Source organism: Xenopus tropicalis, chromosome 8 (genome assembly GCF_000004195.4).
Source record: "Xenopus tropicalis strain Nigerian chromosome 8, UCB_Xtro_10.0, whole genome shotgun sequence".
NCBI lineage: Eukaryota > Metazoa > Chordata > Amphibia > Anura > Pipidae > Xenopus > Xenopus tropicalis.
The window spans coordinates 79,142,937-79,158,235 of record NC_030684.2 but is presented as its reverse complement, the minus strand read 5'-3'; the positions used below and the strand labels follow the sequence as shown (position 1 = coordinate 79,158,235).

The 15,299-nt window shown below is 39.0% G+C and overlaps 1 protein-coding gene across 1 annotated transcript in view; it reads right to left on the bottom strand.

Moving 5' to 3' along the window:
* The window catches only part of axl (AXL receptor tyrosine kinase), a 52,001-nt gene that overhangs the window by 24,778 nt on the left and 11,924 nt on the right, over positions 1–15,299 (bottom strand). The window contains exons 2-5 of the mRNA NM_001097188.1: positions 14,696–14,897; positions 13,597–13,697; positions 13,331–13,513; positions 4,878–4,958 (exon numbers count right to left, since the gene is read on the bottom strand). Coding sequence (NP_001090657.1) covers positions 4,878–4,958; positions 13,331–13,513; positions 13,597–13,697; positions 14,696–14,897 — 567 coding nt within the window. The remainder of the gene's footprint in view (positions 1–4,877; positions 4,959–13,330; positions 13,514–13,596; positions 13,698–14,695; positions 14,898–15,299) is intronic.

The window sequence follows — 15,299 nt, the reverse complement described above, 5'->3', positions numbered from 1 at the left end:
CTGGGTGTAAATCCACACCTATCCACCCTGCGTCTAGCTGCACTGACAGACACAGCGGGGGCATAAGCGGACAGCTACAGCTACATGGTCAGGAGGTCAGTCATGAAAATTTGAATGCATGTATTATTGGCTGATTTCTGCTCTGTGTAGCTGCACTCAGGCCAACGCAGTTCCAGTGGCCCATGCAATATATCTACATACCTATAATATTTTTTCACACTGGGTTAGACAAGACTGTAGCTGCTGGAACTTCCCACAGCAAGCTAATGTGATGCCATAGCCACTACTTTATTATTGTATAAGGAATACAAAGCACAACATTAATTTACTTACAAAAATAGTGACTGTATAGTCTGCTACATCTTTATGCAAAAGACATGTTCAACAACCTAGACTTCAGTGCCTACTGGAATATCAGATTGAGGCCTCATTAACAATGTGAATGTAGCTGGGAAATTATTTGTTCTAGAGACCCTTAAAAGCAAATTTTGCCTCTAAAACATCACTAGTCTATACAAAGACACAAAAAGCCATGTACACTGAAGATAGTGTTTTTTGCAAGGTTTCCTGCCAATCTGTGCAATCTCTCAAATATTAGTCTTTTCATTTAATCTCTTGCACAGGATTTACTTCAGCTCTCTTTAACCTCCTTCTTTCTGAAAAAATCTGCTAATGTGCAGCTCTGCAATGGTGTGTGATGGAGTAATCCTTCCCTGTATAATGAAATGGTTTAAATATATCACCAGAATGTCATTCCCTCGTTTATTTCTCTCAGTGCTTACTAATTGCAACTTTAAAACCTGAAGCCACAATGTCACTCTAATGGCCATCACATACTATATTATATATGGCAATACCGATATAGCCTGCAGGGCACAAGCAGACCATTTCTGCTGCAACTCTGGTCCAAATACTCACATCCCACGAGCTAATACTGGTTGCAAATGTGACATATGATGTAAAATTCAACATTACTATACTGAAATAAGATCACATTCCCAATACACAAATTAGCAGTTAGCTCTAATCACTTTATTAACAGCAAACTGCTAAAAACAATCTAAATTCTAATTGCTGTGGGATATTAATGCAGAGTAATGAAAACTTGTTCAGGACAACTGATCAATGTGTTAGCCTGCAGCACAGTGTAAAACTGCAAAGAGCAAGCATTCTTAAACAGTTGTGCTATTAATTAAATAAATGTAATTAATTAAATCAACGTTACTTCCCCTTTATTTAAAATTATAAACTAAGTTCTCAGTTAGAAAGATACTGGTTACAAATTCCCTAAGAGAGCTGGGCTTTAGACTGATTTATACCATTTTATACATAAAAACCAAACCCAGCGTATTTCAACATCAGGGAGGAGACCCTGTACTGTGAGCTGAGTAATGATACAAGCAAGAAAATATGTAATGGCGTCATAAGTTATCAACAAAACTTCTCCTTCCAAGAACAGACCATTCCAATGGAACTTATTTTGTAGCAGCTACAGCAAGATAAATTGACAAAATATACACTAAATGCATGTTAATAACTAAGGATAGGGCAGTAAAGCCCACTGGGATATATTGCATAATATTTCAGCATGAAACTGAATCTTAGCTCTGACAAGGGTGGGGATGTACTGCTCTCCAGCTGTGGTAGAACATACAGCTTACGTCATGAGGGGATGTAAAGTTCAACGACAGCTGGAATTGGAAGATCTCCACCTATTTCTTAAAGGGATCGAACGAGAATATAAATTGTTCAGTTTCAGTGGATAATTTTAGGATCTGGATTTTCAATTTCAGATACAACCAACATGGATCCAAGTGACTATGAGCACAGACCCTCAGTATTATGTGATGTTGAACAGAGAGGTTCTGGTTACCCACCCAGAATCCAGCAGGATAGAGCATTCCCAAGAATTCCATGTTTGGGGATATCTGAGAATCTTCAAACCAGTAATTTTGGGAAGTATTGGACAGAGTAAACAGAAGAATTAATCAGTTCTTTTACTTTATGTTTATATATAAATGTTAGACAACCCCCAGTGATTGTAATCCCTTACCTTATGCCCCGGGTTGGTGCTCCTGTTAAGAGAAAACAACACCAGGCCATGGTAGCTGTGAATGAGCAATCTTCTTCCTTCTCTCGTCTGTCTATGGAATCCCGGGGGCCGGAGTATGTGCAGTAGAGTGAAAAAGCCATTTTTTCTTGTTAAAGTTCAGCTTTTCACCCTATTGCGCAGGTGGTGCAAAGACAGAAGAAGGAAGAAGATTGCTCTATTACAGCTACCCCAGGCTAGTGAGGATTCTCCTAACAGGAGCACCAGCCCGGGTTATAAGGTAAGCAGTTACAATCACTGGGCGGTGCCTAACATTTTGGAAACCCCCCAGAGTGATTGTACCTTTTCTTCTCCTTTAAGGGGGTTAAACTGTATAAATAAGTGAAATCTGAACATTAAGTATAAAATTAAATCTCAAATCTCAGTACTATTAAAGATTATGTAAAAAAACATTATAAAAAAGGGCTAAATTAGGTGATCAAAATAGATAATGTAAAAACACCGGCAACTATATTTCTGGCAGTTCAAAATAAATCACTAAGTTGAATATGCAGGTATATTTCTTCTTAGAACTGATTGATATTGGTATATTAAGAGTTAATGTGACTGTAAAATACCCTACTCCATGGAACTTAATGCCAGGGGCTGCGCATCTCATAGACCACAGTACAAATGATTATTTTTGGGGGACAATTTATGTTTATGTTTGACTGAATTGAGATTACATGCATTTTATGACAAAATATAGGAATGACATATCAGAAATACTCACTTAAGCTATATTATCTAACATAATAATAATATTATGTAATTGTGTAACTATTGCACTTGTGAAAGCACTAAGGTGCTTCGGGCTGACTGGTGATTAAGGAGTTACACAAGGTTCTACTCATCTCATAGACCACAGTACAAATGATTATTTTTGGGGGACAATTCATGTTTATGTTTGACTGAATTGAGATGACATGCATTTTATGACAAAATATAGGAATGACATAATAATAATAATAATAATAATAATAATAATAATAATAATAATAATAATAATAATAATAATAATAATAATAATAATAATAATAGTAATATCTAATTGTGTAACTATTGCACTTGTGAAAGCACTAAGGTGCTTTAGGCTGCCTGGTGATTAAGGAGTTACACAAGGTTCTACAGTGTATGACCTCCATCTCACATGCCAGCCAAGTTAGTGGGCACTGAGTCAGACCACAGAAGGTCTAAACAAGTGAATCAGCCTCATTCTTTTCCATGATTTTTCCGGAGAATGTGTCATGCAGCTTTGAGACAGGTGGGAATGATTAGCGGGAAAAAAGATTGGTTTGTGACAGTAAAAGGGTTTTATTTCTTTATTGGAGCTCTTGGTTAATCCTACTCTATAGGATCCATTGCTTGATATTGGCTTTGATTTTTTCCCTTACTGTATAGCAAAAGGTCTGATGCCCCCCACACTGCACAACAGAGGGTGTGATCTCTCCATTCTGCACAATACAAGGTCTGATCTCCCCCCCTTAACTGTGCAATAAAGAGCCTGATATTACCATACAAAATCTGATCACTTCCACGCTGAGCATTTTCATAGTTGCTACAAATAGCAGCATTATAATGTTTGTTATTCAGCCTGCCACTGAAATCGTCCCCATGCACATGTAGGGACCCCAAAAGAATTGGGCCCCTCCAGGATTAGTTCCCCTTTAGACAGGCACCATGAGGGTGGCCTTATGAGATTTGGACACCTAAAGGTGGTCCTGGGTGTTTATGTGTGAAAAGGGAGTTTCCCTGCAAGTTAACAGCAACCACTAGATGTCGCTGTGCTAAAAGTATAAAAAGGGCTGACACCCAGTTTCAGCAGGTCTTCGTCCTGGGACTGCTTCTTGTAAAGAAGCGTATAACAGGCTTGTGTTCTAGTACAGGAGGTACTGTAACAGGTCACTCTAGGAGTGACAGGCAGGCTAGAGAGAACGGGCAGAGATAGCCCCAACAGGAGAGAGAGGGGTTAAGACCCCCCAGCACTCATGGCTGGAGTTAAGGGCCTGTAGTGTGTAGTAAGAGGAGCCAAGTCAGCACCTGGGAATGTTCCCAGTGAAGGGGCCCTACGCGTGGACCGGGGTGAGTTCCTAGGTGGAAGCATCCGGCGGGAGTACCGGGGGTAGCCCAAAGAGAGAGAGTGTGTGACTTGAGCCGTCTGTGTGACATCCTCTGAAGTGTTCTGCCTGCATCAATAAACACGTTCATCTGGTTCACCATTTTAACCAGTGTCTTGGTGGTTCCTATACTGAGGATCCTCAACTGCCTGGTAAGCAGCTACCCCAAGGGAGGGGCAAGGTACCGGGAGTTGCTGGGAGTCCGGGTCCAAGGAGGACCTCATAGAGTTTTCCCAGGGAGGAGACATATAGTTCTACCTATACCTACCCTGGGTGGAGGCACGCCATTCATTTATATTACACCTGTCCCCCATAATAAGCGGGGGCTCAGGGCTCCTGTAGCGCCACACGCAGGTGATTGCGTGTTAAAAGTACAACCGTAGCCAAAATAGGGTTACACACACAAAAGATTTTGAGACGATCCATCTGCCTTTGCTCCACTGACTCCACTGAAGCACCAGTGAAAATTGTTACTGGTCTAATACCTGGAAAAGATCTGGACTTAATAGGTTGGGCACTACCCATGGTCCCACAATGCACATGGTACAATACAGAGCCAATTCTACCAGTCTACCTTATATAACCATATATCTTTCACATACTGTATAACTGATCTTGTTCAACTATGTTTTGTAAAAAGGAACATTTTCACATATTTAACTGTATATTACCTTTAATGGTTGCAGTTCTCGATGTAGTGACTCCTTTAGCATTATGAGCTTCACAAGAGAACAAGGAAGATTTATTGAGGCCTGCAGTGGCAAAGAAAAATAAAAATAAAAAAAAAACAGAACATGAATTAAATGGGATTAATCCCAATCTAGAGTTAAAATGAATTATTATAAAGTTTTGCAGTTCTAGTTCTATATATATTTTATTGCTGGCCAAACATATTGCAAATACGCAGCAGAAAAAAGTCTCATCATAGTTTTGTGGGGATCAAAACAATCTTAAAGGTACTGAGAGCAAGGAAAACTGTGGAATCAGACCCTGTGGTTTTAGGAGGCCCAGAAGTGTAGTTATGTGGTTAGTTATGTGTAGTTAGTTATGATGTGTAGTTATGTGGTTAGACACAACAAGTCCTTTTAAAACCCTCAGTTATCTAACATAATTGGAAAGGAGAGAGTGGACCTAGGCTGAATAGTCCCAGACAGGGTTGATCTGGTCCGGACTGGGATTCAAAATAGGGCCTGGCATTTTTAAGTACACAGAGGCCCAAACAACCCTCTGCAAGCCCACTTAATAGTGATTGTCTATGGCATCTTACAGCGGCCCCTCTGGCATTTGCCAGGATCCACAGATTGCCAGTCCAGGCCTGGGGTTAACTGATTGACTGATTGATTAAGAGGTTGGGGAAGGAGATTTTCCAGAGTTGGAGGCTGGATGTAGAAAAAATTCAGGCAAAGTCAAAACAGAAATAAAGGATTTTGTAAGTATAGTGGTTGGAAAAAAGGACTCAGGTGGTGCCTGACTTGGGCTAAAGGAATATGGGGCTAGTAATTGGCTGAAGAGAGAAACTAAAGATAAAACATGCTGAAAAACAGAATCTGGGCAGAGATGAGGTCCGAAGTCATTTTTGCTAGGGAGGGAGAGGGAATTTGGGCAGAGGTGCATCAGTGGAGGGGGGAAGAGGTGTGGTTGATGTTTTTCACAAAGCTATAACAGATTTTAACAGAGCTATAAAGGGCTATGTATGAGGCCAATGTGATTCTGGGAAATAATCTAGAAACAGCTAGGATTCTACTATAACAAGTAACGCAAATAGTGCCACATGTGAGATGAAGACACTGCAATACTCTGGGGGAACTATTCCCTATAGGCTGACTGTCAGCAACTGAGCCAAAGGACTCCTAAGAATGCACACACTTTGTATATAAAGATATATACAGGTCCTTTTCAAAAAATTAGCATATTGTGATAAAGTTCATTATTTTCTGTAATGTACTGATAAACATTAGACTTTCATATATTTTAGATTCATTACACACAACTGAAGTAGTTCAAGCCTTTTCTTGTTTTAATATTGATGATTGTGGCATACAGCTCATGAAAACCCAAAATTCCTATCTCAAAAAATTAGCATATTTCATCCGCCCAATAAAAGAAAAGTGTTTTTAATACAAAAAAAGTCAACCTTCAAATAATTATGTTCAGTTATGCACTCAATACTTGGTCGGAAATCCTTTTGCAGAAATGACTGCTTCAATGTGGCGTGGCATGGAGGCAATCAGCCTGTGGCACTGCTCAGGTGTTATGGAGGCCCAGGATGCTTCGATAGCGGCCTTAAGCTCATCCAGAGTGTTGGGTCTTGTGTCTCTCAACTTTCTCTTCACAATATCCCACAGATTCTCTATGGGGTTCAGGTCAGGAGAGTTGGCAGGCCAATTGAGCACAGTAATACCATGGTCAGTAAACCATTTACCAGTGGTTTTGGCACTGTGAGCAGGTGCCAGGTCATGCTGAAAAATGAAATCTTCATCTCCATAAAGCTTTTCAGCAGATGGAAGCATGAAGTGCTCCAAAATCTCCTGATAGCTAGCTGCATTGACCCTGCCCTTGATAAAACACAGTGGACCAACACCAGCAGCTGACATGGCACCCCAGACCATCACTGACTGTGGGTACTTGACACTGGACTTCAGGCATTTTGGCATTTCCCTCTCCCCAGTCTTCCTCCAGACTCTGGCACCTTGATTTCCGAATGACATACTTTGGACCACTGAGCAACAGTCCAGTGCTGCTTCTCTGTAGCCCAGGTCAGGCGCTTCTGCCGCTGTTTCTGGTTCAAAAGTGGCTTGACCTGGGGAATGCAGCACCTGTAGCCCATTTCCTGCACACGCCTGTACACGGTGGCTCTGGATGTTTCTACTCCAGACTCAGTCCACTGCTTCCGCAGGTCCCCCAAGGTCAGGAATCGGTCCTTCTCCACAATCTTCCTCAGGGCCCAGTCACCTCTTCTCGTTGTGCAGCGTTTTCTGCCACACTTTTTCCTTCCCACAGACTTCCCACTGAGGTGCCTTGATACAGCACTCTGGGAACAGCCTATTTGTTCAGAAATTTCTTTTTGTGTCTTACCCTCTTGCTTGAGGGTGTCAATGATGGCCTTCTGGACAGCAGTCAGGTCGGCAGTCTTACCCATGATTGCGGTTTTGAGTAATGAACCAGGCTGGGAGTTTCTAAAAGCCTCAGGAATCTTTTGCAGGTTTTTAGAGTTAATTTGTTGATTCAGATGATTAGGTTAATAGCTCGTTTAGAGAACCTTTTCATGATATGCTAATTTTTTGAGATAGGAATTTTGGGTTTTCATGAGCTGTATGCCACAATCATCAATATTAAAACAAGAAAAGGCTTGAACTACTTCAGTTGTGTGTAATAAATCTAAAATATATGAAAGTCTAATGTTTATCAGTACATTACAGAAAATAATGAACTTTATCACAATATGCTAATTTTTTGAAAAGGACCTGTATATTCATGTTTTTCACTAGACCTATGAGGACTGAAATTTTGGACACAAATGGTATGTGAATAAACATTTTTTTTAATCTACTATGATAGTTCTGGTCCTAGCTACATATTTTTGACCCTGCACCTAGAATAAGAATTTTTGATAGGGTAGAGACACTTTTGTCAAATATATATAGATATAGTTTGTAGAGTCCACACTCTTCACAAATGAGAAAATGGGATGCAGAGGACAAAAAACAGATATGCATAATAATTTGACACACACTCTATTCTGTGAATTTATTCCATAATAAGTACGTGCCCAACTTTTCTTTTCTCATTGGACCTTTCTCAAGGATGTATATAGATACATATATATCTGAATGGTCCAAAACATGATAGCACACTTTTAATTAATGAGACCTTCTGTCTTGTAGCATCATCCGTTGAGACACAACCATAAGAATGAGTTATGCTATATGGAAAGATAGAGAAATCGGTCTTATTTCACTGGGTTTGTGTCAAGGTCCGATTCTAAATATGCTTAACTGCAGATTAAACCCTTACACCGAACTTCAGCCATTAATTCTGTTTGTGCAGTGTGTAGCTCTATTAAACCGGGCAATTAAAAGATGAATGTAAACCATTTTCAAGTTGTTTTTTTTGTATGTTGTTTATTACTAGAATGGGTTAAGAATGGTCTGTTTTGTTTTAAAAACCCAACGTCTCGTTTAAATATAGCTCTTAGGAAAAATCTTAGAATAATAAGACTCTGGCCTAGAGGAGCGTGAGAGAGAGAGAGGGAGAGCGTAAATACCAGAGAGTGAGGAATGTGAGACAATACAGTGGGAGGAGGGGTTCTATAGAAGAGGTGAAGAGACAATGCACAGTGCACTACAGCCAATGAGAAATGAATGGGAGAAAGTTAAGCAGAAGTGGGATAAAAGGAAGGGAGAAATGCAGAAAAAACTAAAACCACTAATAGGGTGACTTGCCCCATTCATACCGAGACTGAATAACACACTTACTAAATTACACACTAACACACTAATACCAGCACGCCTAAAACAAACTGAAGCACATGCATGTCTGCAATGATACACACTCATAAACAAATATAGTACACAGATTTATACAGTCTCTGTTACATCTGATAAACAGACACGTTTTTTGTAAACCAACAAACTTCTTTTGGTTCATATCCTTTTCCTCTCCCTCACTGAATTTTTTTCTGGCAGGTTTCTAAAATCTTTAAATAAAAGCACAGTCACCCTGTTTCCTCAACAGATGTGTAGAGGAGACCTCCATCTGGAACCAATCACACCCCATCTTGCTCATCCCACAGAGACAGAGAAACCGAGACAACAACACAGCTGCCTTGTGGTCAGGCTAGTGGCATCAGGCAGGGAACCAGAATACCCATAGTGCATGCACAAAATTCCATGCATCCTTTTTGCTGAACACGGTCATTAAATTTATAATCCCATGGGTAATGGCAAAGGGGGACATTCTGGTAAGGTTACTTAGCAAGAGTGACATGTAAATCGCTTTCCTTGTTGCAATGGCACCGAAGTGGGATCAGCAACAAACAGCACAAAACTGACATGTATGTCCAATCATTCATATTGTGATACTAATATCTACAGTTAGTACTAGTGGTTGTATATATAGTGTATGTATGTGAGTGTATAGATTGGTAGGTGTGGGTTAAGTGTGCTGGGTTTACTTGGATGGGTTGAACTTGATGGACACTGGTCTTTTTTCAACCCTATGTAACTATGTAACTATGTAACTATATACTAGCCTTCACTATCATATCATTAGTATAGTCTAATGTATAGTATAATCTAATGTTAATACAGTGCTCTCAGTCACCAGTGCACATGTACTGTACAGAGGCACATACCAATATAGTTAACAAAAGATTTACATAGACATAATAGAATGTATGCACTACCTGTGATCAATTGCCTAACATTCAGCTGCATAACTATGTGACCTTTGTTAACCTATGGTTTTGGACACAAAAGTGAATCCCCATGCTGTTTGAGGTGGGATCCCATTTAATACAGTGACATTTCGTTTTACAATAGAAAATAATAATAAGGACAAGGTGCAAAATGAATTCAAAACTAATTTTTGGGTCACAAAACTAACCTCAAAAGAAACACTGATATAGGGGATGCAGGAGTTTTAAGTCAAAGAACCCAAGGGCCCATTGGCTAATAATTACCCATTATGCCACTACCAATATCAATAGTGACCCAAATGGAAAATGTTTTGTGCTCAAGAGATAAAATGTATGCACCCTAATATCCAGTGACCTTAATTAACCTTCCTCTTCAGGGGAATATTGAAAGGAATGTACCCACAGACAGCAGAGATGTCAGCATAGCTTTTCACTGTCTGTTTTCTGTAAGGATATTGATTAAAGTAGAACCTTGAGGGATATGGTAGTGCAGCATAAGAATCTTCCATGGCATATTTCTAAGAAGTAAGTGCTTTGGTTCTACCTTACCTATTCAAGGTTTTAGACCACCATTACATTAAAAACACAGTATGAAAACTCCCTACCCACTAAAGTTATATAACCACACGAGCCCTTCCCACAACTCTGGCAAGCTAGAACTACTGTATCCTTACAAATGGTGCCCACTGATGCCAATAGTTAGAATCAGTGCTTGTTGGTATAATTTGTGTCACATGACTCGCTGACCTCACAGTTTAATGACCTGTATGAAAGAACTCTGCCTTTGGCCCCATGTCTTTATATTGATATGAAAGTCGCCAGTGACATCTAATATCCTTATATTTTATATAATATGATATGTTTTACATAGTACATGTAGATAGTACTTAAAGGAGAAAGAAAGGTAAAAACTAAGTAAGCTTTATCAGAAAGGTCTATGTAAATACAGCCATAAGCACTTACAGAAACGCTGTACTGACTTCTCTGAAAAAAGATTAGTTGTGTCTGTAATTCCTGTGCCAGAGACATGCAGCTCTCTGCTCTCTCCTGCTCCCCCCTCCCTCAAGAATGCTAAGAACTCCCCCCCCCTTAGGAATGTAGATCTGAGCCAATAAGCAGGAAGCATAGTCTTATTAACTGAGCATGTTCACTTGGTCTGGGTGTCTGTGCAGGAGTGAGGCATTATGGGAACTTTCTTTACACAGCTCAGTGTTTTTTCTTCCTGTTTGGCTTCTGATCTTCTGAACAGGTGAAATATGGGGAGACTTAAGGGCGCTATTGAGACAACTGAAGGTATGCCTGCAGCTTGAGATTAACTCTTCACTAGCCTTTCCTTCTCCTTTATTCTGCTGTAGTTCTATCACTGGATGAGTAGGCAATCCAGTATCATTTTACATTTTTGCACTGCATTGCATTTTTGCATTTTATTATCTTTAATGATTATAATTAAATCCAAAAAACAAATTGTATTTGTGGAATAACAAACTCTTTGTCTGCAAAAACTAAAAATGTAACCATAAGTACTCTCATGTATATACTATCATTGCTCATGTATATACTATCCTTGACTAAATGTACTGTAAGCACATATACAAGGCACCTGCTTGAAACCTGCTTCAGCCTATAGTTCAAAATAATGAAGAGTAAATCCAAGTGCACCGGACAGCAGGAGATTCTCTTAAAACTTTAGTCTTTATTCATCCATTTAAAAACAAGCCACGCCTAACGCGTTTCGTGCACAGATGCACTTAATCATAGGCTGCCTATGATTAAGTGCATCTGTGCACGAAACGCGTTAGGCGTGGCTTGTTTTTAAATGGATGAATAAAGGCTAAAGTTTGAAGAGAATCTCCTGCTGTCCGGTGCACTTGGATTTACCCTTCATTATTTTGGATATTTTGCCTTAGCTACGGGTTCGGGGCCCTAAGCACCCGGGCCACTACGGGACTACGGTGAGCTTCTTTATATCGCTTCTCAGACTTTTCTACTACTTGAGTGATAGACCTGGGGTATGGACACCCGGGTCTCTACTTTATATTTGGTACGGATTTGTACCTTGATCCTTTGAGTCAGATGAATATCTGAACCATAAATAACATTAGCATCAACCTTACTTATTTATTTTAAGCGAGCATAAATTTTGTATTTGGTGTCAGCCTATAGTTTAGTTGCAGCTTTACAAGGAACTGGCTCTTTGGTATTGCTACAGGATGACCCATAAACACTTGACTGCCATTGGTGCCCTTTAGCCTGAGAAGAAATTGACCAACACACTGTTTTAACTCAATCCCCACCTTTTGGTTAATAAAAACATAGATCCCTGAAAGACCTAACCATGGTACCACTAATAGTTGAAAAGTTAGTATTTAGTTCATTAAGGGGTATTTTTATCATGCTGTGTAAAAAGTGGGCTCAGCCAAGCATTGACAGAATATACAGTAAATACCTGCCCTACTAATGTAATACAGTAAGGGGTATACATATCATGCTGAGTAAAATATTACCGGGGATGTTGCTCAAAGCAGCCAATCAAATGCTTTTCTTTGGTTTTCCTACTGTAACAATCTGATTGCTGATTGGTTGCAACGTTTTACACAGCATGATAAATATACCCCTAAGGGTTAAATTAGTCATGCTGTGTAAAAAGTGGAGTGAAGCATTACCAGTGATGTTGCCCAGGGCAACCAATCAGCAATTAGATTTCAACAGTTAGAAAAGCATATGATTGGCTGCTATGAGCAACATCCCGGTAATGTTTTACTCTATTTTTTACACAGCATGATATGTATACCTCTTACTGTATTACATTAGTATGGCAGGTATTTACTGTACATTCTGTCAATGGTTGGCTGAGCCCCTTGGTACAGAATGTGCTTCAGTTTTAAAACTAGTTTCTAGTTTCCTGATTTCTGCCAAGACTGAAAGCTTTCAATATTTCCCACCCCCATCCTTCTTCTATGCCAGATGTCAGTAAAAAATTATTTCCCCCAGAAAAAAGGAAAAAAAGACTTATAACAGCAACTAAAAATAGAGTGGGAATGAATTACAAAAAAAGCCCCTGCTTTATTATCCAAAATAGAACATGGAGAGGAGATGGAACTTGTAGGCTGTATACAGTCAATTCAGTGAGACTGTTTTACCAAGATAAAATGGGGGTTCAAAATGTGTTTGTGATAGAAGTGTAAGCAACCATTTTAGTGATGTCTACATGTGTGTTTAGCCCAACCTGTGCCTTATTAAAATAACAATTCCCTGCTTGTATCTCAGCATGTTAAAGGGAAAATATATCCCTGTTCTGGGGTTATGTAAAAAAAGGCGCAAAAACAATATCTGAATTTCCATAAATAAATATGAATGAATTTTTTTTTTACAGAGACATTCTTAATTCCACAGATTTAAAGGAAACCATAATACTCTGACAAACCATTTTCCAAGCCCCCTTAGGCTCGCCGGGTCATGCAACCACTCCCTCCTCTTGTTCTATTCTAGTATTTGAAGTCCTTCTGCTTTCCAAAATGGGTGGTGCACAGAGGAATAATAATAAATAATAATAATATGCAATGATATCTGTTAAACAAAACACATTTTGAATTCTTTGACATCATCATGGACAGTTGCAGACAGCTTAAACTATACAAGGACATCTAAGCAGAAATGTAGCTGATTATTGACCCACCATTTTTTGATAACCAGAACATTGTCTCTTACCTTTCACTTCTAGAAAAGAAGGCGGCAATGCTAAGGCATCCTTGAGAGAGTTTAGGGGGGCCCCATTCTGCAGCCATATCACATAAACTGGATCAGGGGGACCCTGGGCATAACAGCTGAGGTTGAATGATTGATTAGGGTAAGTATCTAGATCTTGGGGTTCTTCAATAAAAACTGGCAAACCTAGAAAAATTGGGAGAGGCACACGGGATAAGTAATAAACACTAGTGTAAAAGCCATAAACGTAAAGATATGAATGCACAAACCTTCCAGCTCCAAGTAGGCCTCGTCAGATAGAATCTCCTCTCCTTCAATAGTTACTGCACAGCTATATTGCCCTGAGTCTGACAACTGCAGGGAGGGAATGCTGCAAAATAATCAACAGGAAACAAAATCTCTAAATCTGAGTTATTTCAAAATGATAAGAAGGTGCTTTAACTGACACCCTGAATTCTAAAGTCTATTTAGGAGTCGTGTGAGCCAAATGTTTAGATCAAGTTTGCCTCATCTTTAGAGGGTAGTGTTCTATATTGTTTTCTGTCAGGATTGCAACTGATAAGAGAAGCACCATGGTCCTGCATTATATATGCCCTCTCCTCATGTTATACATATAAAGAAAAGATAATTGAATAATTGTTTAAAAAAGACACGTAACTATTTTCTTTATAATAATGTTTAGCAAATATTTAAAAAGCACCAAAACATTCTGTAGTACTGGTCAATAGAATACTTATAAATACTGACCAATTCTGGGGTTACAGAAGGCCCTGCACATCAGTCCTTATAATCACTATTATTAAAATAAGAGGGGACATTGGTTACAACCTTTCTTGCGGAGCAGAACAAATATGCTACATGTGCTGGTTAGCAGTCATTTGTTAAAGCAATTTACAGGTCACCAAAATCCCTGGTAAAGAGCTAAATGGTTGTTATCAGAAGGAAGTGTGCGGCACACCCACTCATACTATTAATTGAAAATACAGTAACCAAGGTTTCCTAGGTAGAATAATCCATGTCAATATGTTTTATCAATGTTTTTAAAGAAATATTTAGGCTTTCTGTAGCACAAGCAGAGTCAAGAAAAAACCTGTATATGTTTCCTTTAACTTATAATTCAGAGGACTGTTTTCTAATAAATTCTCTTTTACTTTCACAAAATACTTTTCACAGCATCGTGTGTTTATAAGAATAAATAATGTAACTAAAATGTCAAGTATTGGAGAAGAAGTAGAAGAAATCACAGAGGTCCTTTACTGTACATTTATAGCCATATTGCTATTTATAATATTTTATAGAAGCATGCAAAAAGGAGCTCAGGTGTTTGTGTAAGTGGCAAAGTAGACCAACTGAAGTCTCATCACTAACCTCAATTCACTGATGACTAGCCATTGCTCATCTTCATCCAAGGGCATCTGGATCTGATTGCTATCAGCAAATTCTAATGGCACTCCATTATGCAACCATTCCACATCAGGAAAAGTCTCTTTTACTTTCACACTGCACCTAAGAACTATGTCTTTTCCCAATGAGGAAGTTATATTAGATGGGTTTTCCATAAAATAATAATCTAGGAAAAAATAAAGGATATTTAATGTTGGTTAATTGGTTATATATTATTTCCTAAAACAGAATCAGTCAGTGGTTAAAGGAAATATAACCTATATCTGAGCATGCTGTATACACATTTCTTTTTCTTTCAAGGGATACTTCTTGAGATATCTGTGGATAATTTAATGTGAATAAAAAGATAACAAATGATGAAAGGAAACCACATATTCCTGCTAGGCAGTTTTTCACCTAAAAGAATAGTAGCAGGCAGGTTCTATTTGCTGCAATGTAAGGAGGCACAGGAAGGTACTAGGCATTTCTCCACTGGCTTAAATAAGCCAGTAGAGAAGTGCTACATGTGTAGGAATACTATCATGAGAAAACAAGGTTTTCTCAAAACACATCAGTTAATAGAGCTATT